Below are 24,078 nucleotides of genomic sequence, written 5' to 3'. Positions count from 1 at the left end.
TGATTGTTTTAATTGTTTGTCACACTGTTTTAATTGTGAGCCTGAGGCATGTATATAGGATGGGTGGCCTCTAAATTTACTAAATAAATAAGTGACTAATTTACAGGTAGTCCTTGACTTACGACAGTAATGGAGTCTGCCCATCCGTGTCAGAAATCAAGGACTATGTTAAATGAAGTGCATAATTAATGATCTCCCCATCCATGTTTTCTCCAATGCATTTATTAAATGAACGCATGGGGTCATTAGGTGTAGCATGGAGTGACTCAGGGATGGGGGAAACCATGGGAAGCCTAGTGCAGGCACAGATGCCCTGAAAAGCCTCCCGCACCCTCTGAGCTACCTCGTGCTCTGCCTCTTGCCACATGGGTTCCCCAAATCCTATGGGCCCCTTCCATACTCCACCCTGTCACAATGGCACACTTAGCTTTTGAAAATATCCAGAATTCAGGAAGCTGAGTAGAGAATGCCACTCCCTTCTTGGACATTGCTGGGCCACATGGCACAATTTAGAAGAAATCCTGCTGGTTTTACTTCCCTTGCAATCCTTCCCTCCCAGCACCAACCGCTTTACGCTAGCATGACTGGCATTAGGAGGAAAGGATTTAAAGGGAAGCAAATCCAGCAGGATTAGCGTAGCTGGTGTTTGGGGAATTAAGAAGAAATCATGTTGATTGGGGTCCTTTGCATTCCTTAGCTCTCTGAACCCCCAGCCTAATGCCAGCATAGTGCAACAGGGCTTTTGATCCGTTGCAATTCCTAGCTCCCTGAATGTCAACATTTTGCGAAGAGCTTTTGCAAAGAGGAAAGAAATCTATAGGAAAGAGGTTTGCCATTAGCTGCATACCTTCCCTTTCCCACCATTAGTGTAAGATTAGGAGGGCTACTGTTGGTGGGGAGGGAAAGTTAGCATCTAGCAACAAAAGGAAAATAGCTTCATCAGTGTCTGAGCAAAAGACGGCTGCTTTTGTCCCATGTGGTCCAGGCTATTTTCCTTTCCTACATCTTGAACTCTGGAAGTCTTCAAAAGGTAAACGAGTGATTGGTGACAGGGTGGGGATGAGTACGTGGTAGGCTAGAAAAGCAGGCCCAGTGCCTGTGGGGACTGGAGGACAGAATGGGAGAGGAAATAGGCAGAGGGCATGTTGCAGCATATCTGCCGTCAGTTGTATGGGCGAATGACCACAGTGGTGCTCCTACATATGTAATTTCAGAACCGGGGCATAATTACTTTTGGGGAGGTGTCATAACTTTGAAACTGTTAATTACCTGTGTTTGTATCCCACCTTTATTATTTTTGCAAATAATTCAAGGTAGTGAATATATCCAACACATCTTCCTCCTCTTGTTTTCCCTATAACAATTTTATGAGGTGGGTTGGACTGAGAAAGTGACTGGCCCAACATCATCCAGCTACCATTTGTGGTTAAGACAGAACTTGAACTCATGATTTCCTGCTTTCTAGCCTGGGGCCTTAATTGCTAGATCAAATTGGGCTGTTGGTTTGAGCTCAGAGCTTGGCAATTTGGTTGCAAAGGTTTTGACACCATTCAAGGAGACATCGTCAGTGTACTTTAAAGCGCACTGACGATGTCTCCTTAAATGGTGACGCAACATTTACGAAACAGCTACCAACCCGAGCTACTAATATTCAAGTACATTTCAACTAGATCAAACTGGCTATAAAAAACATTTACCAGGAAAGTTTTTAGTTTTAGTAGCTGAATCCTTTTCATAAATTTATATGACAGTAATTCCAGTATAAGATAGTTGAAAATGTTCAAAAGTATACATAGTATTTGGTAAAATTGATTTAGATTCCATTTGAACAATTACATAACTATTGCTATAATAAGTATTTTGATAGCAAAATATATTGTTGATGGAATCATAAATAAGATTTTTCTCTGCTTATAACGTAAATATGTTTCTTTTTGTATGGACTTTTAGTAGTGTGAAATATATTAACCATTGTTAGAAAGTGGTATTGGCTGCCCTTTTAGATTTTTTCCCCTAAACATTTCATACATATTTGGGAAATCAGCAGGAACTAGAGATTTATATATGCATAGTATTACATGCCATCTGACAGTTTATTGTGTCAGAATTTTCTAGATTTCTTTTTTCACCAAGATACCTGCTAAATTTATAGACAATGGAATAAATAGAGAATTAAAATGAATTTTTTTTTTCTGAGGTATGGCAAATTCGTGTGGATCTGCATTTGCTGAATCATAATGGAAACATTATTGATGCTGCAAGTATAGCAGCAATAGTGGCACTCTGCCACTTTCGGAGACCTGATGTGTCAGTACAGGGCGAAGAAGTAACATTGGTAATTTTCTTTGGAAGTAGGAATTTAAAATGATCTCACTCTTGCATGTTTTGGTTTTTCTATAATTGGATTGGGAACAGTCTGTAAATGTGTATTCACTTTAAAAACAATATAGTATTTTCAGATTTTCTAAATCTATTACGTTGTTTTCCTTTGGAACTAAAGAATTATGTCAATAAAATCAAGGGGATCAAAGCAAGATTCCTATATATATTTAGATAGTAAGTATTTTTAATTACAACATAAGATTTCTGCCAGAAAATCATACATAAACATAACTACTTAATCAAAATTACTTAATATATTATACATGATATTCTTATCATTTTTGAAAGGGTCAAAGTCCTATTACAATAATAAATCGGTATAGCTCCTTTCTTTATTTTAGAAAGCCAACATGCCTTTAACATTTAAGCATTAATTATCCTTATAGTTTATGTATGTATATTTGCATATGCAATTGGCTAAGCAAAATACTGTTGTGTTCGATTCTTTAGTATACACCTGAAGAAAGGGATCCTGTCCCTCTGAGTATCCACCACATGCCGATTTGTGTAAGCTTTGCTTTTTTCCAGCAAGGGTAAGTTAACATTACTTTCAGTTTTCTACTATTTTTGTGCACCAATAAGAGTATTCTGATACGTACACAAAAGTAATTAAAGAAACTTTTTTGAATGTGATAGTACACAAAGTTAATTCTTTCTCATTACTGAAATGACCTTTTTTGGAAAAAGTCAGAAAATATTATACAATTAAAAATACTGAAAGACCAACATTTCACAAATGAATATATTTGATTTTTATTTCTGTTGTATTAACTTTTTAAACCACCTGAACTGAGTAATTAATGGTGCTTCACAAAAAACACAGAGAACAATAAAATAGTAATAGATAAAAACACAGAGAACAATAAAATAACATAATAAGACAGAGAACTGCAAAATGATAACAGATAAATACACAGAGAACAAAAAGTAATATGTGATGGGCAGAAGAAATTATCTTATGAAGCTAAGGGGAGAAAAGGGATTTAGACTTGTAAAATTCTGTTACAATAACTCTATAACAGAAATAGTATTAGCCTACATTACTTTAGTTTTCTAGACTTGGCTGACATAAAATAAAGAACCGAAGCTGGCACAAACTGAACAACAAGCAAAGCAATCCCACATTATCCAACAGGGGACTTTATATATCCTCTCCTCACCTGCGGGAAAGACCAGGTGTTCAAGATTTTCCGGAAACCCAGCAAGTTGGGGACCATCTGAATCTAAGGAGGAACCTGATTTTAGAGAGCAATCACTGCAACAGAGAAGAAATGCTTCCAAGTTTCCAATAGATGGCATTGTTTAATTGAAGGAATCCAGAGTGCATTAACTCTTTGAAATGTATAGAATTAAAGCCACTTTTGAGAATATAGCTAAGCACTGCTAGTATGGTTAAGACTACTGTTTTATCTACTAGGTTATTGCATTTACTAATTTATTTTCCATATAAAATCTTACGGCTTGTTCTAAAATGGTACAGGACTTACTTACTAGTAGATCCCAGTGAACAAGAAGAACGTGTAATGGATGGCCTCCTTGTAATAGCCATGAACAAACACCGTGAAATCTGCACCATTCAATCCAGTGGTGGAATTATGCTATTAAAAGAACAGGTAATATGAAAAATTTTAAAACTTGAGCATTACTTATGATATTTTTCTTTTAAAATGACAGTCTCTGGGCCTCAATTGGTTAATTTCTTCTTTTCCTACGATAAACGTTGGGTTTCAAATCCATTTTGAATTCAGCAAGAAATTTAAAATAAATGAGTTGGATTCAAATTGCTCTTAATGGAATTCTTGGTAAAAAGGAAGGATACTAGTTTTTTTTTAATCACTTAACTTCATTCTTTACTTACTGATCTATATACCAACCCTTGTGGGAAATTGTTCCTACAGCTCTGACTTCATGTTATAATAGTCATTCAGAAATTGCAAACCAGAAATCATTTGTGGGAGTGATCCTTTGTGTCTAAGGTACAGATGTGTTAGCTAACAAACTATAATTAGATTTTTGGCATACTTTAATATGCATTTTCTTTGACAATTGTTTCTGGTAACTTTTGTATCTTATAAAGCAGTGTCCAATGTGAGCAGTGCCCAATTTGGATCTATTACTATTCCCTGTCAGTAGCTTTTTATGGCAGAATTCCTTTGGATGCATGTTGCTCTGCATTCTTATATACTGGAGGAAGGTAAATTCCAGTTGGGTATTAAGAAAAAAACATTGTACAATAATAGCAGATCAATAATCCAGAGAGGTTGTGGGTTCTGTATTCACGATTTGTTCAAGATTTGCTCATTGTTTCGGAGATGGTTTCATTTGGATTCTTGACCTGAGCCAGGGAGCTTAATCTTAATATGGTCCCTTCCAACTATTTGATTCTGTGATTCTGTATAAAGAATAAATTAATCCAGTTTAATTAAATATAAATCTTTTATTTCCCAGTTCTGACTTTGACAAACTTATCAGTTTATAATTCTTTAATTAAACTTCATGTAAATGTAAAGAAAAAAAATTTGGTAGTTGGAAAGGAAAGTAAATCTTAAAAATCAATAATGAAGGGTCTTCTATCATATTCTGAATTCCTGTTATCTTCTTTCTCTCCTCATTTGCGAATTGTTTTTCAATGTATATTCCAAGACTTTTGGATTACCACTTGCAAATATTCATGGGGAAAATTCATTCTATGATGAAATAATTTAAACTTGCATTATGATTTTTCACAGGTTTTGAGATGCAGCAAAATAACAGGAGTTAAAGTAGCAGAAATCACTGAACTAATTCAAAAAGCTTTGGAAAATGATCAAAAAGTTAGGTGAGGTTTTATTAATGCTGCAGACTAATGCCTTTTAATGTAGTCTTATTATAAATTGATACATCCATGTTTGTATAATGGCAGTCTGGTAGATTATAAAACAATTTGAATTGAATCAATGGTGTTTTCTAAGTTTGATTGTTTGCTTCCAAACATTTCATTACCAACTAGGACAGGGGTGTCAAACTGGATTTCTTCGAGGGGCAGATCATCATTGTAGTTTTCCTCTGCAGGTTGGGGAGGAGGATGGGAAGGAAAAGACTGTACCGACGCTTCCTGCAGCACCCTGCCAACCAAAACGGGGCATGGAGTTTCCCTGGGCGACCCTGCCATACCCCGTTTTTGGCCTGGATGGCCTCCTGTAGCACTTTGCTAGCTAAAATGGGCCATGGGGGATATGCGTGGCTCCATGCACCTGTTTTCAGTCTGGACAGCCTCCTGCAACATCCTGCCAGCCAAAACAGGACACAGGGGGACCCATGCACCCCCATTTTCGCTAACAGACACACCATGGGCTGGTCCTTTGCTATTTCCAGGCCACCCCTGCGGGCCAGATTTAAGCACCCCGCAGGCCGGATCGAGCCCACAGGCCTTGAGTTTGACACACCTGAACTGGGATGTTACCTGGTCAGATAATGAAATATCTGCAAGCAAGGCTCATGAAAAAGGCATTAATAAAAAAAACAATTCTGACTAATTAAAAGTTCTGATGATTATTTTTCTGTGAATTTATTATCTTATTTGGAGGTGATGATATTTGGAATATACTTAAATAAAACTGTATTTTAGAATAGCTTTTTAAATGATGCCTAGGCAGAAATCTTGGTCTTTCAGTGCAAAATGTTGATTCTTTTCTGCTTTCACCATCTCATCCGTATCCTAAACTTACAATATCAGAAAGAAGAGCTAGTAGCACAGTTTCTGTTGTAAATATGCTGAGAACACATCCATTTGGTTTCTTGAATTGAATAAAATGGAGTATGGTTATATTAAGTATGGTTAAGTATTCATAAAGTAATAGTATCTTTTGGTTCTTAATCTATGTTTCAATGCAAATGTGAACTTATAAAGGAATTCTTTTCTTTTAATAGGAAAGAAGGTGGAAAATATGGATTTGCAGAATCAATTCCTAATGAAAGAATAACTGCCTTTAAAATAGAACAAGCCCCAGTCAATACTAATGATGTACAAGAGCAAGCTGAAGAAATAATTGCCAAAGCGTTTCCTCCTCCAGAAATGTATCTTTTGTTGCATAACACAAAATCAGATGGTTGGGCTTCTGTGCTCAGGATTATCTTAATTTCTTTAAAAAATATTGTTTCAATATTCTGAAAGGAGGAAATAAATTAAATTAAGAAAGGAAACAGAAAACATTGCATGCAAAATCATTCAGATTGATTTTTAAATTCATCATTACACCTTCTTCCTATAAGCACCTTGATTACATAACCTAATATTGATCAGCTTTCCATTGTTTTGATAGAAAGCCAGTTCATAAATAGAAAACCACATATTGATGATCCACAATTGTCTTGCCAATATTGATGAGTAATACTTTTGCTGCCAAACATGTCAATAATTCCATAACTCTTCATCAGAGATAGCTCCCAATTTTTTGGTATATAATTCAAGAGTACATTCACATTTTAAAAGCGTAGTGATCTTTGTAACACTGTATTTAAGTTGCTTCTGATATGATGAGTGTCTACATTTGATAAATAAAAGTTAACATTAAACCAAACAGGAAATAGTTGAATAAGCCAATATTGTAGAATTAAATGTCCCATCACCCAGTATAATGAAGTTGGAAGACAACTCATAAACATCCTTTGAGGTATCCAGTAAATATGGAGGAAAATATTAAACATTAAGGATACTGGTAAATTAGTCACATTTTCAGAAAAACATATTTCAGTTATCCATTGATTTGTTCATATGGGATATTCCAAATATTTATTCATGAGTACAGACATACAATTAGAATCATCCCACATTCTGTGATATTTAACTGATATTTAGCAAACCTTCAGGTCTATGTCTGATAGCAGATATCAACAATAAAACTACCTTTTTTGTTTGTTGATCACTTTAATATTTTTCTGTGTAGTATTTGCTAGAAAGACTATTCATATGCATGTAGTTGGCTGTTCAGTAAGTTTACTATATTTTTTGTTAACCATATTTAAGCGAGTAACATCTTTCTTCGTCATATCCTTCCTTCCCCAAAAGAATTATAAGGCAAATTTGCAAGATGATTGATTCCAAAATATGGAAAAATATGAGAATCATTCTTTATTATAATACATTTTAGATAAGACCTGGTTTTTCCTTAATGAAATTAGCTTATCCAAGCCTGTATTATGGGCACCAGGGACAGCTCAGATTGGAGAAGGACTTCAGAATTCATGGGCAGATTTTGAGGAATCTGAGATGGAAGAGGAAAATGAAGATGGCCAGGATGAATCTCTAACAGTAGAAGACCAAAATATAGAAATGGGAGATGTTCATATTGAAGCCAAAAATCAAAAAGGTTAGAATACTTTTTTTAAAAAAATGTGAAGTAGGAAATTGCATTCAAGTTGAAATTCATTTTTGTAGATCTGTTTTTACTTTTGTGTATGTGTAAAGGAAATTTTGAAATTTCATCAAATCACATGCTGCTTTCAATTTAAAATCCTTTTGCCCTTCTATATAGTTAGCAGTGAACATTTTCAAAGTTGTTTTCAACACTCCAGGTTATTTCTGCAAACAGCTATCCATGATTCCAATGCAAAGGCATTGCATTAAGCGATCTAACATGAGAGGGGCTTCCTAGGATGTGTGTCCACACTTTCAACGTAGAAATTAAACTTACATAAGAATGGAGAAGTTTTGTCACTATAGATAATTCTCAACTTACAGCAGTTCATTTAGCGACCATTCGAAGTTACTGAAAAGTGACTTATGACTGCTTTTCACACTTACGGCCATTGCAGCATCTTCATGGTCACATAATCAGAATTCAGAAGCCTGGCAACTGGCTCATATTTATGAGTTATTGTCCTGCGGTCATGTGATCACCTTTGGCAACCTTCTGACAGTGAAGAAGCCAGATTCACTTAACAACTGTTACTAATTTAACTGCAGTGTTTCACTTAATAACTGGCAAGAAAAGCTGTAAAATGGGGTAAAGCTCCCTTTAACAACTGTCTCACTTAGCAACAGAACTACCTGTAATGGGTTGTTAAATGATATCAATACAGAAGCAAATTGGTGCATATGCAGTGTCTTTTCTGGTGAAAAATGTCTAGCATTTATTTTATTAGTATAGTGAAATTGTAACTGATTAATGGAACAATTATCTGTTCTTCACAAACATCTTTTGAATCAGAGATTATATACTCTTTGACAATTTATATACCATGTGTAACAACATTAATTTGTGTGCAAAATTAGTCCATTTAAAGCCTGTTGTATTAATCTGGTGAAGTGAAACAACTATAACACAATTATAAACTTTGCTGCCAGTATAAAAATGAGCAGTGGCTTGAAATCTTGTTTCATAGTTTCCTTCTTCCACAGTTCCTATACATAAAGCATTTTCCATCTGCCCAATAACTCTTGGAAATGTGTGCTGTAGACATTTTCTACAGCATATGAAAATGTGTTTTAGAATCTGCTTAGAGAAGATGTTGCTGATTTTCAGATTTATTAAAGGAGCCTCTGTGGCGCAGTGGTTAGGGTACAGTACTGCAAGCTACTTCTGCTGCAGCCAGCTGCCTAGAATTTGGCAGTTCAAATCCCACCAGGCTCAAGGTTGACTCAGCCTTCCCATCCTTCTGAGGTGGGTAAAATGAGGACCCAAATTGTTGGGGGCAATATGCTGATTCTGTAAACCACTTAGAGAGGGCTGTAAAGTGCTATTGCTATTATGTATCATCATATCAATCCATAGATACCATATAATTGTTATCCATGACAGATTTAGATGCTGTATAGGATTTAAAAAAAATCAATATTTTTCTTGTCTTGAAGAAGAGGCAATCGTATTATCGGACAGTGAAGAGGAAGATGTTGTTATTCTAGAACCTGAAGTAACACCAAAGAACAGGTAGGGGCACTGTTTTACAAAAGGTGGGAGAGGCAATTTAACTGAGGACTGTGAAAATGGAAGTCTAGAATCTCCCAAATGTTGCATTTTTCTCCTAGAACATGTTGATCAAGCCATCCTCAGGTTGGCTTGTTTACTTGAAATAATTCTGATATAGAGCTCAGTACTCAACATGTGGCCTGGACCCAAAATGGCTTTTTTGTAAAAAGAACTACAACAAAACCATGGTTATAATTCATAAATCTCTTTTGCTGGCCAGATCTCTTGGAGACTTAATTTTTTTTTTGTTCCAAAAAGGAAAGAGACATGTCTCTTCCAAAGAACGGCTAATACTGTTTCTTACCTCAATAGAATTCAGTAGAAATTTTTTTTCTGAAAAGATGCTTTTCTTGAAAATTAAGAAAAAGGGATAGTGAAATAATTTGTAATATTTTGTATTAAATTATAAAATGGCTAACATAAATTGATTTGAAGATAATTATCATAAACCAAAGAATGCAAGTCATCTCTATCGAATTTAAGGGAAAACTTTCATGTAAAGTTGACCAAAATTATTATTTAAATCAAAAATGGAAGTTCTAGAGAATAATAGTATTTCATTTTCAAAAAAAGCCTAATTAGAACATTTTGTGACAAAATATTATTTTATTAATCAAATTTACTATATATAGCTGCTCATCTCACCAAAGGTGACCCAGGGCAGAGAATAAAATCAAAAACTATAATAAAAATGTTTTGCTAAGAAATATACTGCCAGGCCTAGTGGAGTGAGTTGATATAATCAGGAAGAGACAGTCAATCATGTGACCTAGTTCCAAAGCATGAAAGGCTTTAAAGCTTAGAAACAGTACTTTGAATTGGACTTGGAAGCAAAATGGCAACCGATGCAACTTGTGGAATAAAGGTGTAATATGTGTTGCTCTAGCAACATTCAATTGCTCAAGTTGCTGCTCTCTGTACCAGCTGATGTTTCTGGATACTCTTCCAGTAACCCATGTAGAGTATATTGCAGTATTCCAATCTGGAGGCAACTAGAGCATGAGTGACTAAGCAGGAGCTGCCAATCCAAGAACATGCAGTTGGTACACCAGACAAGGCCCACCTACACCACAATTCCCATCTGCTTCTTGATCAGTTGTGAGTCTAGGAAGATTAGACCATGTGCATAAACCTTTATACAAAAAGCAAATAAAATTGGATATACTGTATATCCATAGCGTCAAGATTGTCCAACAATTTTATAAATATAGAATGAACAAAGACTAGTGGAAACAATAAGCAAAGTCTGACAAGTAGGGCAAACTGATAGTCCAGAAGGCTGTAGCCAATTTGTTTTTATTCTGATGGGATAGAAAGAAAACATGTTCATAGAATGTAACAAGGAACTATTAATGAATGTGGATCTTCTCTAAATTAATATTCATGTTGAGATGATCACAGAGAAAATTTAAGGCAGCAATCACATACAATCCCATGTTATTTGTTTTGAATTCTATGTGGTGTGAGCTTGGAAGATACTGGGTTCTCATCTGTAGATAACGTTTGCAGACCTGCTGGTTTAGGATTATAGAACTGCCTCCAATAGATAATCTTTCAAAATTGTATTAAGTGAACTGTGATCCTAAATTCACTTTTAAAATCATAAGCTCTTTCAGATGAAAAGCAAGTAAATATTCCTAATTAATGAGTATCATTAATAGATTTAATGCTGAAATTAGGGCTGTTATATTCTGGACTGAATTGTTGAAAGATGTTTTTACATGAAATTCCATGCTGAATGGAAATAATGCATACAATAATCATATCTACAAGCATATATACACATCCTTTCATTTAGCAATTGCAAATCCCAACTAAATGGTCACTAAGCATGATGGAGATGCTGCAGAGATTGTTGATGCCATCTTAGTCAGAAAAAAAATATCTTGTGCAGTGTCCTGTGCCTGACCTGTCTCCTTTTTACTCCCCAAAGTAGAAATATTGGGTAAACAAGTTGTATCTTTTTACATGTTTCCAAAAAAGTAATAACTACAAGTTTAAAAAGTCAGTTCTATGACCTTATTATAACCTTCCAGGGGTTAGCAATGCTACCTGAAATTGACTAGACCTTTATTATAATTTGTTTTTGCAGATTGTCACTAAATGAGGAATGACTGTGGGGGAGGTTTTGGTAGCAATTGTGGCAAATCATACTGAATCATTTTGAACTCATTAAAGTTTCAGGATACTTATCCAAATGTAGTTTTTGAGGGGGACTAAGATTCTAGCTTAATCTTGTTCCTGTTAAATAACTGTAAGCAAAACTGCAATTGTTTGCCATTTTAGCAACTGTACTTTATATTATGCATAAAATGGCTAGGTAGGCCAAAAAATTACAAACATATACACTGCTCAAAAAAATAAAGGGAACACAAAAATAAGACATCCTAGATCTGAATGAAATATTCTTATTAAATACGTTGTTCTTTACATAGTTGAATGTGCTGACAACAAAATCACACAAAAATTATCAATGGAAATCAAATTTAGCAACCCATGGTCTGGATTTGGAATTACACTCAAAATTGAAGTGGAAAAAAACACTACAGGCTGATCCAACTTTGATGTAATGAAAACAAGTCAAAATGAGGCTCAGTAGTGTGTGTGGCCCCCACATGCCTGTATGACCTCCCTACAATGCCTGGGCATGCTCCTGATGAGGTGGTGGATGGTCTCCTGAGGGATCTCCTCCCACACCTGGACTAAAGCATCCCCCAACTCCTGGACAGTCTGTGGATGGAGCGAGACATGATGTCCCAGATGTGCTCAATTGGATTTAGGTCTGGGAACGGGCGGGCCAGTCCATAGCATCAATGTCGTCTTGCAGGAACTGCTGACACACTCCAGCCACATGAGGTCTAGCATTGTCTTGCATTAGGAGGAACCCAGGGCCAACCGCACAAGCATATGGTCTCACAAGGGGTCTGAGGATCTCTGTACCTAATGGCAGTCAAGCTATCTCTGGCGAGCACATGGAGGGCTGTGCGGCCCCCTAAAGAAATGCCACCCCACACCATTACTGACCCACTGCCAAACCGGTCATGTTGGAGGATGTTGCAGGCAGCAGAACGTTCTCCATGGTGTCTCCAGACCCTGTCACGCCTGTCACATGTGCTCAGTGTGAACCTGCTTTCATCTGTGAAGAGCACAGGACGCCATTGGCAAATTTGCCAATCTTGGTGTTCTCTGGCAAATGCCAAATGTCTGCACGGTGTTGGGCTGTAAGCACAACCCCCACCTGTGGATGTCGGGCCCTCATGGAGTCTGTTTGTTTATGACCATTTGAGCAGCCACATGCACATTTGTGGCCCACTGGAGGTCATTTTGCAGGGCTCCTCCTGTCTCCTCCTGTCCCTCCTTGCACAAAGGCGGAGGTAGCAGTCCTGATACTGGGTTGTTGACCTCCTCCGGCCTCCTCCACGTCTCCTGATGTACTGGCCTGTCTCCTGGTAGCGCCTCCATGCTCTGGACACTACGCTGACAGACACAGCAAACCTTCTTGCCACAGCTCGCATTGATGTGCCATCCTGGATGAGCTGCACTACCTGAGCCACTTGTGTGGGCTGTAGACTCCGTCTCATGCTATGTGAAAGCACCGCCAGCATTCAAAAGTGACCAAACCATCAGCCAGAAAGCATAGGAACTGAGAAGTGGTCTGTGGTCACCACCTGCAGAACCACTCCTTTATTCGGGATGTCTTGCTAACTACCTATGCTTTCCACCTGTTGTCTATTCCATTTGCACAACAGCATGTGACATTGATTGTCAATCAGTGTTGCTACCTAAGTGGGCAGTTTGATTTCACAGAAGTGTGATTGACTTGGAGATACATTGTGTTGTTTAAGTGTTCCCTTTATTTTTTTGAGCAGTGTACATAGCATTGTTCATTGTCCACATTATTGGAACCCATTGTACAGCTAAGTGTGTCTAGAGCACACGCACACACAATTGCAATCTTGCATGACACTATTTTTGAGTTTCAGTGCACTAGTTGAAATAATTGTTTTACATTTCCACAGAACAAACCAAAAATCAGAAAACACAAAGAAAAAACCAGCTGGCAAAAATAAGAAAAAACGAAGAGTTTGTTAAAAGTAATTAATCTTATTTGTGTATTCTGTTAAACTTTTCATGCTTAAAAGAAACATTTGTATTATGTAATTCATAGGAATACTGTATGTGTCTTTGTATATATTTTCTAATAAACTTTATAATGCTAATAAAGATTTTGCAAATTGTCTTTGTGATTACTGCTCTATAAACAAAATCTTAAGTTTGGATTATTCAAAACATTTTGCTGCAAGAGGTGGAATATTTTATCTTCCTCTCCTCTCCAGTCTCTCAAACAGATAACATCTATGGCTTTTGATTATCATTGGTGAAAAAATAATTTGGAGGAGATTAATTAAGACTGATGGTTAATGAAACACCAAGAGGAAAAGACATGTCATTCATTTTTCAGAATATGAGAAAACAAAGCAAGCATTTGCTGATTGGCCATTCTTTATACAATAAGCTGAACTGACTTCTTTAAGTCAGTTCTTTGACATTAACATTTTCTTATTCAATTTCTCAATAAAATATGCCCTTTTGGTTGTCTGACCATCAGTTTTTCCCTCCCTTAAAGCTAAGAGTTTTGCTTGTTGTATTTGACCCCTTCCTTTTGCTGCTACGTTTTATCTGATCATGTATGAGGCGAGATTTCACAGTACAAAGGTAGCAGACTAAAAGCAAAACTTTTCAATATGCAAAATATATTTTATAAATCAAGTTACTGCTGAGATTCTTTTAGGGGATTTTATTTGCCAGCTTCTAGATGGTTACATTTAGGTCTTTTCATGCATTTATTTACTGGGAGCGCATCTCAAGCATTGGTTGCTTATAGGAATTTGATTTTTCTAAAATTTGAGTATAAAAGTCTCTTCCATCGATAAAATTTAACCCTTGCAACATAGAAAACCTGGTATTTGTCCAACACACACACACTGTTTTAATCCTGTATTAGAACATCAAGATTATACCAAGAATAGAAAAGGTACACAACCTAAGGATCCTAACCACCTGAAGCCAGAATACAGAGCAATGTGCCCCTCCAGCAACCTAGCTGAAATTGCCACGTAGCAGTAGGAACTCTGAACCAACCCACTGATTTGCATGGCTGTTTCCTTTGCAGGTCAGCTTGCTCAGTTGCAAACACATTAAGTTAGTCTGATTCATGAACTAGGTTAGCAGAAGGCAGGTTTTTTATTTAATCTGATTTTTTTTTAATGGTAAGAACTACTTTTATTCTTATTATTGGAGGCTCTTCCTTTACGTTCCAGACTCACTGGTTTGAATAAAAGCTATTAATGCAGTGTTTATAAAGCTACTTAAGTGGCATATTTTAAAAAAAGAAAAATCACTATCCTTAATAGCTGATACAGCCTTCAAGTAGAGTGGGGTCTTGTTAGCAAAAAGCGTCACAGCAGTTTTCTCAAGTTCAGCTACTGAGCACTTGACTATTTGAAGTACACCCTTGTAACTTTATTATATGCAGATATTCCATTGAACTATCTTGATTTGCAATTTTAGAGTGAAAATCCTCACACTGGTCATACTATTTTAAAAAGGTTGAACAGTGCCACTCAGCATTTATACCTGCATGGTTTTAAGTCTTTTTCCGCAGTTTTAAAGGGGCGCCATCTAAGCACATAGAACAAGATTGCATGTACAAAAGTTTACATTAAAACGTTATAAAAGTATAAAACCTCATAATTAGCTATGGTAATATACCAGATTGATTGAAATCTAAATACACATTTAAAACTGTACATTTACAATGGACTATATATAGATTTGAAATCTCACTTATATTATTATAATAAATCTAGTGTCTCTGGTGGGTCAATGAGCGACACCGCATGGTATCTGAAAAAGATAAAAGTGACATGAATATTATTTTTGCTATCTGACAAAAGTATTTTTTTTGGCTCTTTCTCTATACAAATTAGTCTAACATACCCCTGTAGTTGTTTCAGTTACAGCATTCAAGGGTGAGACTTACTTTACGGTCTTGTATTTCTCTCTGATAGACTGTTGTGTATGCTGTGCTGCTCTGCAGTAGGTTTTGTGGAGGTCTAGGAGACAAGGCTTAATACTTTCAAGTGTATATCCTGTTATTGCAGCAAGAGAATCTGTCTGTAAAGGAAAGTCAAATACTTAAAACCTAAGTAATTCTGTTCTTGGTGTTCAATTGTTATTTTAATTGCCCAGAGAGAAGAGCTTGGATCTAATGAAAATAAAGTCTGTGGCACTTGTAGAAGTGTAGCTTATAAGCTCCCAGAAACAGGTGTAGCTAAGTTAACTAAGTTGACAAGTGATACTACATTTCTGCTTCAAAGTGCGGCTTTGGAATTGAATCTGAAGCTTTTAAAAAATTCCTTATGACTGTCTCCGGCTATCCCTTGTTTCTAATCAATAACTCTGAAATGATACCTGGAGGTGTAGTGCTTAGAATGTATGATTGTAGGCTAACTCTGCCCACAGCAAGTTCGATCACAGCCAGCTCAAGCTTTCCATCCTTCTGAGATTGATAAAATGAGGGCCCAGATTGTTGGGGGCAATATGCTGGCATTTGTAAACCTCCCAGAGAGTGCTATAAAGCAGGGGTCCCCAACCACCAGGGCGGACCGGGTCCCGGTCTGTGGAGCACTCTGTACCGGCCGCAAAGAAAAATAATAATAAAAATGGCGGCTTCTTCGCTTCGGTGAATGCTGCTGGGATCAGGGATCAAGGACACAAATGAAAGAGGGGGGAGGAAGCAACCAAAGCCCGTCCTGCTCTCCCCGCTCAGGCTTCTGCTCTCTCCTCCCGCCTCTCTCTCTCGTTGCTTCGCTCCACCAGCCCAGGAAGAAACTGCTTCAGGGAGCCGGCAGGGTGGCTTTTCCTGTCGGCGCGCTCCTCCGGCCAGTTCACCCCACCGCCGCCCGCATGCAGTTCAATCCAGTGCCGTTTCGCCTGCTCAGCCTGTTCGCTGGTATTCGAGCAGCTTCAGCTGAGAATAACTATTCGCCTTTTCTCTCAGCCGAAGCTGCTCTGAAACTACCAGAAACCAAGGCAGGCAGGCAGGCAGGCAGAACGGAGCACTGGATTGAACTGCGGGCGGCGCGGACGGGCGCTTCGGAGGAGCTGCGCTCCGAAACCACCAGAAATGAAGGCAGGCAGGCAGAACGAGCACTGGATGAACCGGGCGGCGGGGTGGGGGTGAATGGGCGCTCGGAAAGCCGCGGGGACAGAAAAGCACTGCGTCAAGTTTTGGGTGGGGGGAGCCAGGCAGACGGGAGAGCGGGGGGGACAGGGGGGACGGCCGGGGCGGCCCAGCCCAGGGACACGCCCAGGGAATGGGCCCTGTGCGCCCAGGAAATCGCACACGCCTGCAACAACCAACCCCCCCAGACGGTCCCGGCAAAGGTTGGAGACCACTGCTATAAAGCACCGTGGAGCAGTATATAAGTTTAAGTGCTATTGCTATCTACACTATAGGCAGATTGATGTAGGAGTACACAGTCCTGTGTTAATGCAAATTTCTGACAGACAAGTTGGAAGGGGAGAATTTGCTTTTATACGTACCCAAGTTTTTCCAGAAATTGCATAGTTTGCTATTTGAAATGCTGCTGCAGCTATTACTGATGGCAAGTATTTCAGATACGTCTCTGCATCAATTAAACTTAGTTCACCCAAGTACTGTAGAAAAATAAAAAGCATAATCTTCATTTCTAATATTTGTGTAAATTTTCTAGGTCAAAATGTAACAAATGTAACAAAGCTATTTTTAAGTAAAAGAGTTCATTATGAAATTTTATATCAAGATACTAGTTAAATGCCTGCCCCACTGTTTTGTTATTGATGAAAGCTACAGTGTAAAGGTAGGAAAATATCCAGTCCTTGACTTACAACTATTCGTTCAACAACCATTCAAAGTTACAACAGTGCTGGAAAAATGCACTTATGATCAGTGCCCGAACTTATGGCTGCCACAGCCACATGATCAAAATTCAGGTGCCCACCCATATTTACTATAATGGGCGTTTCAACTTCTCCATCCACCTATCTCCCAAGTATCCCCTTTTGGCCATCTTGCATTCTGCTTTGCAGGCAGCATACAATCCCAGAACTATGCTGGGAGTGCCTGGACTTGCTATCTTAAGTCAATTTGGTCACACAATCTCTTATTTTATGGCTGCACTGACTTACAATGTCAATCCCAGTCCCAACTGTGATCCTAAGTCAAAGGCCTATATGGAAGTCTTTGACTTATGTTCATATATGCATATAGGAACATGAAGAATTTGACAACATGCTGAGCCTTCATTTCTCTGGGATTACTTTTTTTAGCCAAACAACCAGAGCACAATCTAAAATGAAGGCCTTTTCCTTCTTCCTTTCATTTTTAAAAGCAGCATGTTCTCAAAGGACACTAATTGCAATAGATGAACAAAGTTTTAAAAACTGCTTCTGATATATTCAGATTTTGCTTTTGTTTTTTAAAAAATCCTAACACTTACCATTGCCAAGTTTTCCACTAGGGAGCAGGCTGGCTGTTTTAAGAAGTATTGAGAAAGGAATTGATTTATTGTAGGAGCTGCCAGATCAAATGACAAAACTTTCAGAACTAAGTGCTCCATTCTGAGAACTTGTTTCTTTGTGTAAGTGTCATCTGTGATATAAACAAATTCTGCTACTTCTGGAGGGTAGATTTCTTCAAACTTTCTAAAGTAGGATGAAAAGCACTGTTATATAATCACCTAATTGTCACCGTGTTTCTTATTCCACAACTATATAGGTTCATACAGATATTATTTGGTCATAGTAGCTAGTATTAGCCTTTATCCTACACTATAGGATAAACTGCCAAATGCTTATGTGCACATTTTAGCTGGGAAAAATATTAGAAGTAAAAATCATCAGTCTGTGATATATATTTAAGTTTATTTAACTATTGACCATAAGATTTTTAAATATCTATAGTTCATACATTCTCCAAGATATATTCTGGATTTGTATTAAGCATCTCTATAATTCTGTCTCAGAAAGTACTGTCAAAACAGAATTTTCTCATATATTTAATGTAAACATCACATTAAAGACATGATGGTAAATGTAATACTCCAAACTTCTCATCTACTTACGATGCAAGCAGCATAGCCGCAGTTCCTACAAGCTGAAGTTTTCCTCGTAGCACCGACATTGAAGAGAGAAACCTATCAATGTAATTTACAGCCAAATGCAAGGTTTCATTTTGTAGTTTGTATTCTTCACCAACTTCCACTAGCCAATCCACAAGAATAGCCCGCATATTATTTGTAATATCAGGCTGTTTCTTCATATAGCCTACTTTGGGTTTGCATTTCACCTGTAAAAAGATTAGCAATTACCTCATTACTTCTGAAGACTTACATGTAATAAAATTGATTTACAATTAACTTACTATCCAATTGCAAAAGTGCTATCAAACTTTTAAAGTTTTATCCTAATTGGTACTTTTACTCTATTAGCATTTTAAACTTTTAAAAATGAAATTCAGTCCACTTGCTCTGTGTTAGTGGTAGGCAGCTATGTAAACACACTTAAAGCTGAAAAAGACATTAACATGTTTAAAATATTCATGATCAGAGTAGCTTGTTGATATAGGAAGAAAAAATATTGGATTATCCACTAGCCATATAAGAACCACATTTTATAGACAACAAAATCAAAACAAGCTTCTTTTTTCATCAACTGAAAGTAATAGGCTCCAACTCTCTCCACTGCCATTACTTAGAGCAGGAGGCCTTGGGAGATGGTCATTATCACAGTGAAGCTAGACTATGGCAATGTGATTTATAAATGGCTGCCTTTGAGGCCTCCTGACAAATTCAACTGGTGCAATATATACAGCAGCCCAACTGAGGTCTATTGTAGTCATACACAACCAGTTCTGGGGGCTCTGTGTCGACTTCTGATGGGTTTCCCAGGTACAATTCCAATGCTTACAAAACTCCAGATGGATTGATTTCCAAATATCTCCAGGATTATCTCCTTGCATAGCCTTCTCAGGAGGGAAACTTAAATCCACCCTGGATATTCAGATGTTACCAAAATGAAACCCAGAGAGTGTCTGTTACTGCTTCTTTCTTTGGAATAGCCTCTCTCCAGTACATTGCAGATACCCTGATGGCCTTCAGAAAGGTCTTGGAAATTGTATTGAACTGACATTTATTTATATTTATTAAATTACCACCAAATTTTAAAATGGATGCTAGGGAGTGTTTTGTTTCATTGTACAACAACCAGAAGTCATATTGAAATGCAGCAATATACAGAAACTGTTAATTAGACTACAATTTTGTCCAATCTAAATCAACCAGGTACACAACCTCAATCTAGCCATTCTTGGGATAAAGCTAGCAAGAGAATTGAGTCCTTATTTAATGGTAGCCATTTACTTTGCCCCACTTCATTGTATAAAGGGCACTAGTGAGCGCTTTCAAACTCGGTATACAGTTGCTCAAGCCGGACAAAAGATACAAGGCAATTTAAAATAAATAAAAGGAATAAGAATTGATGTGAACCTGTACAGAATTGAACTGCATAGGCAAGCTTTCCAGTTGACATTGATTTAGCCTGGTATAATTCTTTAATGCACATTCTACAAGGGAGCCCATCACATATACAAAGCAAGTAATCTTCTAAAAAATCATGTTCATCAGTTTCTGTGGACTTTTTTAATATATTGTACTGAACATATTACTCTTATTAGTCCTACAAGGCTGACCGAACATCTTTTCTGGAAGATAAAGACTTTACTTGTTGCGTGCAAATAGCCCTGCAAGGTCCCAATAAGCTCCAGGTAAGAATTAGAAATAGTTACATTATAATATAATTTCTACTTACCAAGCAAAAGGGCAAAAACCTCAGATATCCTTGCCCAGCATTTTTCAAATTTGGAATAGACTAGATATAATCACATATTTAAAGTTCAACCAGATGATTTTCCTCCCCCATTATGTAAGCATGATCAGTTCTTACCTCCATTTCTCTAAGATACTTATAGATATCCTCAATATAGTCTGGGACATGGTTAACGTTAATTTTCTGTTCTGCTTCTATTGACATATCCATAATACTCAGTGACCCTAAAATGAAAGCCAGAGGTAAAACGTTTAGGGTTATGAATATAAGGCAAGCAATGAATACTACCAAAAACGTAAGTTCTTTCAAATAAAAAAATTGGTCTTGATTGCAGTGTATGCCATGATCTTAGTATTTTGAACAGCAATATAAATCCACAATAGACTACTGTCTGGGAAGCATTTCCCATTGTAACTAGTCTTTAAGACTTTCAGTGGTCAAAAGCCATGAGTGACATCCAGATAAGCAGCTAGAGAAGCTGGTTAAATATTACTTTTTTGAATAAGTGCTTAAAACTTTACCTGGTTTCATACATACTCAAATCTTGATCTGTTTTATGGTTTTTAAGATTACTATAACTGGGATTTGCGCTATAATTCAGAATTATCTCCTAATCTCAAGGTTTTGTTCATGCAACATCTATAGCCAGTCAAGCTACTTACATTACAGCTAAGCATTACATGCCAACCTAGCTTTTAGCTGTCTATCAGACTTTTCAAAGTCCAAGCTACAGAGCCTGATCCCATCCGCCAGACATTCTAATCTAGTTAATGGGAGTTTTGACCATGACATCAACACTGGTCATTTTCTTCATTGTAAAATAGGATGAGTATTCCCCACCAATCTTGATGTAAACTTCAATGAATTTTCTGCAGGATCAATCTATGATTCATATAATGCAAGATCCTGTATTCACCTTCTTGCTTTGAATTCAGGACATAGCAGGAGATTGGGATGAATGCCCCTTGAAGGGTCATGAGCTTCAATTACGCTTCCTGACCTTTTGGACAACAATATCACAGGAAGTTGGTTGAAATTTAAAATGGCCCTCAGTAATAAAAAATATTAGCTTTATGAAAATAAAGATTAGGCTCATGAAGGAACAGATGGTATTACAGCAGCAAAGTACAGAAAGCACTTATCTTACTTCATGTCCATTTAGTAATAGACTCTATAGAAGGAACGCTCCTCACATACATTCACTGACAAAAATGGTACAACCATATTAAAAGTATTTTTGAAACACTTTTCTACCACTCTAAGAAACATTAATAAAGTCTCTAATATCAACAGAATACAAATTACTTTAAGGTTTACATTGCAGTAGAATGCAACTGACACATTCAATCTTAATCAACAACAACAAAAAACCATGCAGGTTCAAAGCAAAACTTGAAATCAAAATATATTTTATTTTGAAGTTCTCCTATATGTACAATATACAGTTATTATATCACACAAGTAATAGAAGCCAGAAAGTTCTTGATTTTTCAGTGAGATGATCTTGTAAAAAATAGATTTTCACTGAAAGGAATATGTACAATTGCCATAGCTGAAGTTGATTAAATCTGAATAAGCTTTTATATCATAGGCAAAAAGAACCCTGCAAAAAAACAATATATTTAGCAGAGACTTTAAGTGTAATCAGAATCAATCACTATAATATACATCTATTTTTAAAGATAGGATGTTACCCTCACCAGAACTAAGATCCATTGGATTATCTATAGGAGTAAGAGGTTTTCTGGTTCCCATTGAAGCAACAACTGCCTTCAAGCCGATAGCATCTTCACTGGGTGAAGTCTTTTTGATGGAGGTATGTTTCTTTTGTCTCCTGTTATCAGGCTCATCCAAGTGGATAGTAAAAGCTGGCTGTTTGTTTCCCATTTTACCATTGGGGACACCAAGATAATTCTCATCATTTGTACTCCAAGGTATTTGACTATGGGGAGCCTGTCAGAAGAAAAAAAAAAACACAGCAGTCAGTCACCTAGTACTTAGCTCTCCCAAATGATGTTTTCGCCCATATATTGGGAGGTAATCTTTCTAAGCAAAGTTAGTGCATTGCAATACAATGTAATCCACATTAAAAAATATAATTGAAATCACCTATTCTAAGTGAACATAATGGGACTAGGCAACATCAGGTGAGAAAAAAAATGTTATAAGAATTAATAGTTGGGATCACACACCACAGCATACTGGGTTCACATACAACAAATCTTGCTTTGCAAGCCACAGTGGCTGGGTGAGCACAGAACAATAAGCCAAAACCAAATTGTGGCTTGGCATGTTGCACGAAATGGATCAAATTTGTTTGCAGCTTTGGAAGGCCCCTCAGCATTCTGATTATTACTATTAACACATTGCCCAACGTTCCCTGTGCTGAAAAATCCATCATCTACCTTCAGCTGTGGAATTCATAAAAATGGATGCCATCAAAGCTCTCTCAAGCTTAAGGAGAAATAACGTACGCTATGGCTTGTCCCAAAGGTGGTTTTCAAGAGACAACTGGATTTCCTTCTTTTTCTTTTGAAGACATTTTGCTTCTCATCCAAGCAGCAGCTTCTTGGATGAGAAGCAAAATGTCTTCAAAGGAAATACAAGGAAGTCCAGTTGTCTCTTGAAAAACCACCTCTGGGACAACCATGACCTGGATCAGGGCTCTCCAACCTTGGCAACTTTAAGACTTGTGGACTTCAGCTCCCAGAATTCCTCAGCCAGCCAAGCTGGCTGAGGAATTCTGGGAGCTGAAGTCCACAAGTCTCAAAGTTGCCAAGGTTGAAGCCCTGATCAGGATGACTCGATAGACATTTATGATAATGGCTTGTTCGGCTGAGGCCTAGCCTATGGCCCGAGTATTGAGAATTTTTGTGAGGGACAAGGATGAGAACATCCATCGTTACAATCCTAGACTTTCGACCAAGATATTCTCATCCAATCTCAATCCGAAGAAGGGCTTCTTTCTCTACGGCCTTTCAGCGCGGCTATCCGCATCCTGGAGACCTAATATTTGCTAAGGGAAAAAAAGCGCTTTGTCCAGCAGCAAGCAGCGGCCCAAGCGTTTGTCCACCTGGGTCGAACCTGAACGGGGAGGCTTTCTGCGGCGCAGCGAGCAGCCTAACTCGGTCTCTAACCTGCCGGCGGGAGGCGACTCGGTAGCCAAGCCAACACGCAGGAAACTCCTTTCCTCCGCTTTCGAAAAGGCCACGAAACCCAAGAGGACCACGCTGGCTGCTCCCGCCCTTTGCCTTCGCCGAGTGCAAGAAAGCAACAGCAGGTCAGCAAGAGGAGGAGGATAAGAGAGCTCCAAAATGGCGGGTACCGGCGGGGAGGGGGGGGAGGAGGGAGAAGGGTGTCTCGACTTCGGCCAGGGAGACGGGCATCCCATCCAGGCCGGGCGAGAAGGGCAAAGCGCATTACCTGCGGCTGGCTGGAGCGGCGTTGATTAGCTTGCAGAAGCCCCAGAGCCAGCCGGTGTCCAGCAGCCCCCGCCACCTTGGGGGCCTCCTTCGCCCCCGGAGGCACATTTTCCTGGTTCTCCAGGTCCACTGAGCTGTCCGTCAGCATGGTGGCCGTGCTGACAGTGGGACCCACAAACTGAGCTTGGAGGGAAGCGGGGTGGAAAAAACACCCGCTCGCTGGCGCTGCGGCCCGCTCCGCTTCTCGCCGTTCAAGTAGCCCGCGACTATTGAATCCACCAATGGGAAGGCGAGTCTCGTACGTCACTGCAACGTCACTGTTGATCGCGAGAATAAACAAAAAAAAAAAAAAAGAAAGAAAGAAAGAGGGGCGGAAGAGATCACGCGCCGCTCTGTCC

At 38.1% G+C, this 24,078-nt stretch overlaps 2 protein-coding genes across 4 annotated transcripts in view; one reads left to right on the top strand and one right to left on the bottom strand.

Annotated features, from left to right (window-relative positions):
- Window positions 1-13,553, top strand: part of EXOSC9 (exosome component 9) — an 18,996-nt gene extending 5,443 nt beyond the window's left edge. For all 3 annotated transcript variants that reach the window (XM_026667062.2, XM_026667061.2, XM_087963176.1), the window contains exons 5-12: window positions 2,198-2,335; window positions 2,833-2,915; window positions 3,863-3,995; window positions 5,112-5,200; window positions 6,292-6,438; window positions 7,543-7,730; window positions 9,215-9,290; window positions 13,349-13,553. In XM_026667062.2, coding sequence (XP_026522847.1) covers window positions 2,198-2,335; window positions 2,833-2,915; window positions 3,863-3,995; window positions 5,112-5,200; window positions 6,292-6,438; window positions 7,543-7,730; window positions 9,215-9,290; window positions 13,349-13,421 — 927 coding nt within the window. In that variant the 3' untranslated portion in view covers window positions 13,422-13,553. The remainder of the gene's footprint in view (window positions 1-2,197; window positions 2,336-2,832; window positions 2,916-3,862; window positions 3,996-5,111; window positions 5,201-6,291; window positions 6,439-7,542; window positions 7,731-9,214; window positions 9,291-13,348) is intronic.
- Window positions 13,545-24,078, bottom strand: CCNA2 (cyclin A2). Its single transcript, XM_087963177.1, has 8 exons — window positions 23,682-24,078; window positions 21,959-22,211; window positions 20,376-20,482; window positions 18,497-18,720; window positions 17,873-18,077; window positions 16,938-17,051; window positions 15,373-15,506; window positions 13,545-15,236 (listed from the first exon to the last, which is right to left on the bottom strand). The coding sequence occupies exons 1-8, from the start codon at window positions 23,826-23,828 to the stop codon at window positions 15,185-15,187; spliced, it is 1,236 nt and encodes a 411-aa protein (XP_087819303.1). The 5' UTR covers window positions 23,829-24,078; the 3' UTR covers window positions 13,545-15,184.

This window comes from Notechis scutatus, chromosome 4 (genome assembly GCF_049901735.1).
Source record: "Notechis scutatus isolate UNSWTSFEM ecotype Mainland chromosome 4, rNotScu1.2, whole genome shotgun sequence".
In the NCBI taxonomy this organism is placed as follows: Eukaryota; Metazoa; Chordata; class Lepidosauria; order Squamata; family Elapidae; genus Notechis; species Notechis scutatus.
The sequence above is the reverse complement of the archived record's forward strand: the minus strand, read 5'-3'. Positions and strand labels throughout refer to the sequence as shown.

Bases quoted from the DNA above. Each gene is read 5' to 3' on its own strand.
- CCNA2 (XM_087963177.1), bottom strand. From the start codon at position 23,828: ATGCTGACGGACAGCTCAGTGGACCTGGAGAACCAGGAAAATGTGCCT. The intron at 20,483-21,958 runs GTGAGGGTAACA...CTTTCATTTTAG, and splicing joins TCCAATGGATCTTAGTTCTG to GGTCACTGAGTATTATGGAT. The intron at 18,078-18,496 runs GTAAGTAGATGA...ATCCTACTTTAG, and splicing joins GCGGCTATGCTGCTTGCATC to AAAGTTTGAAGAAATCTACC.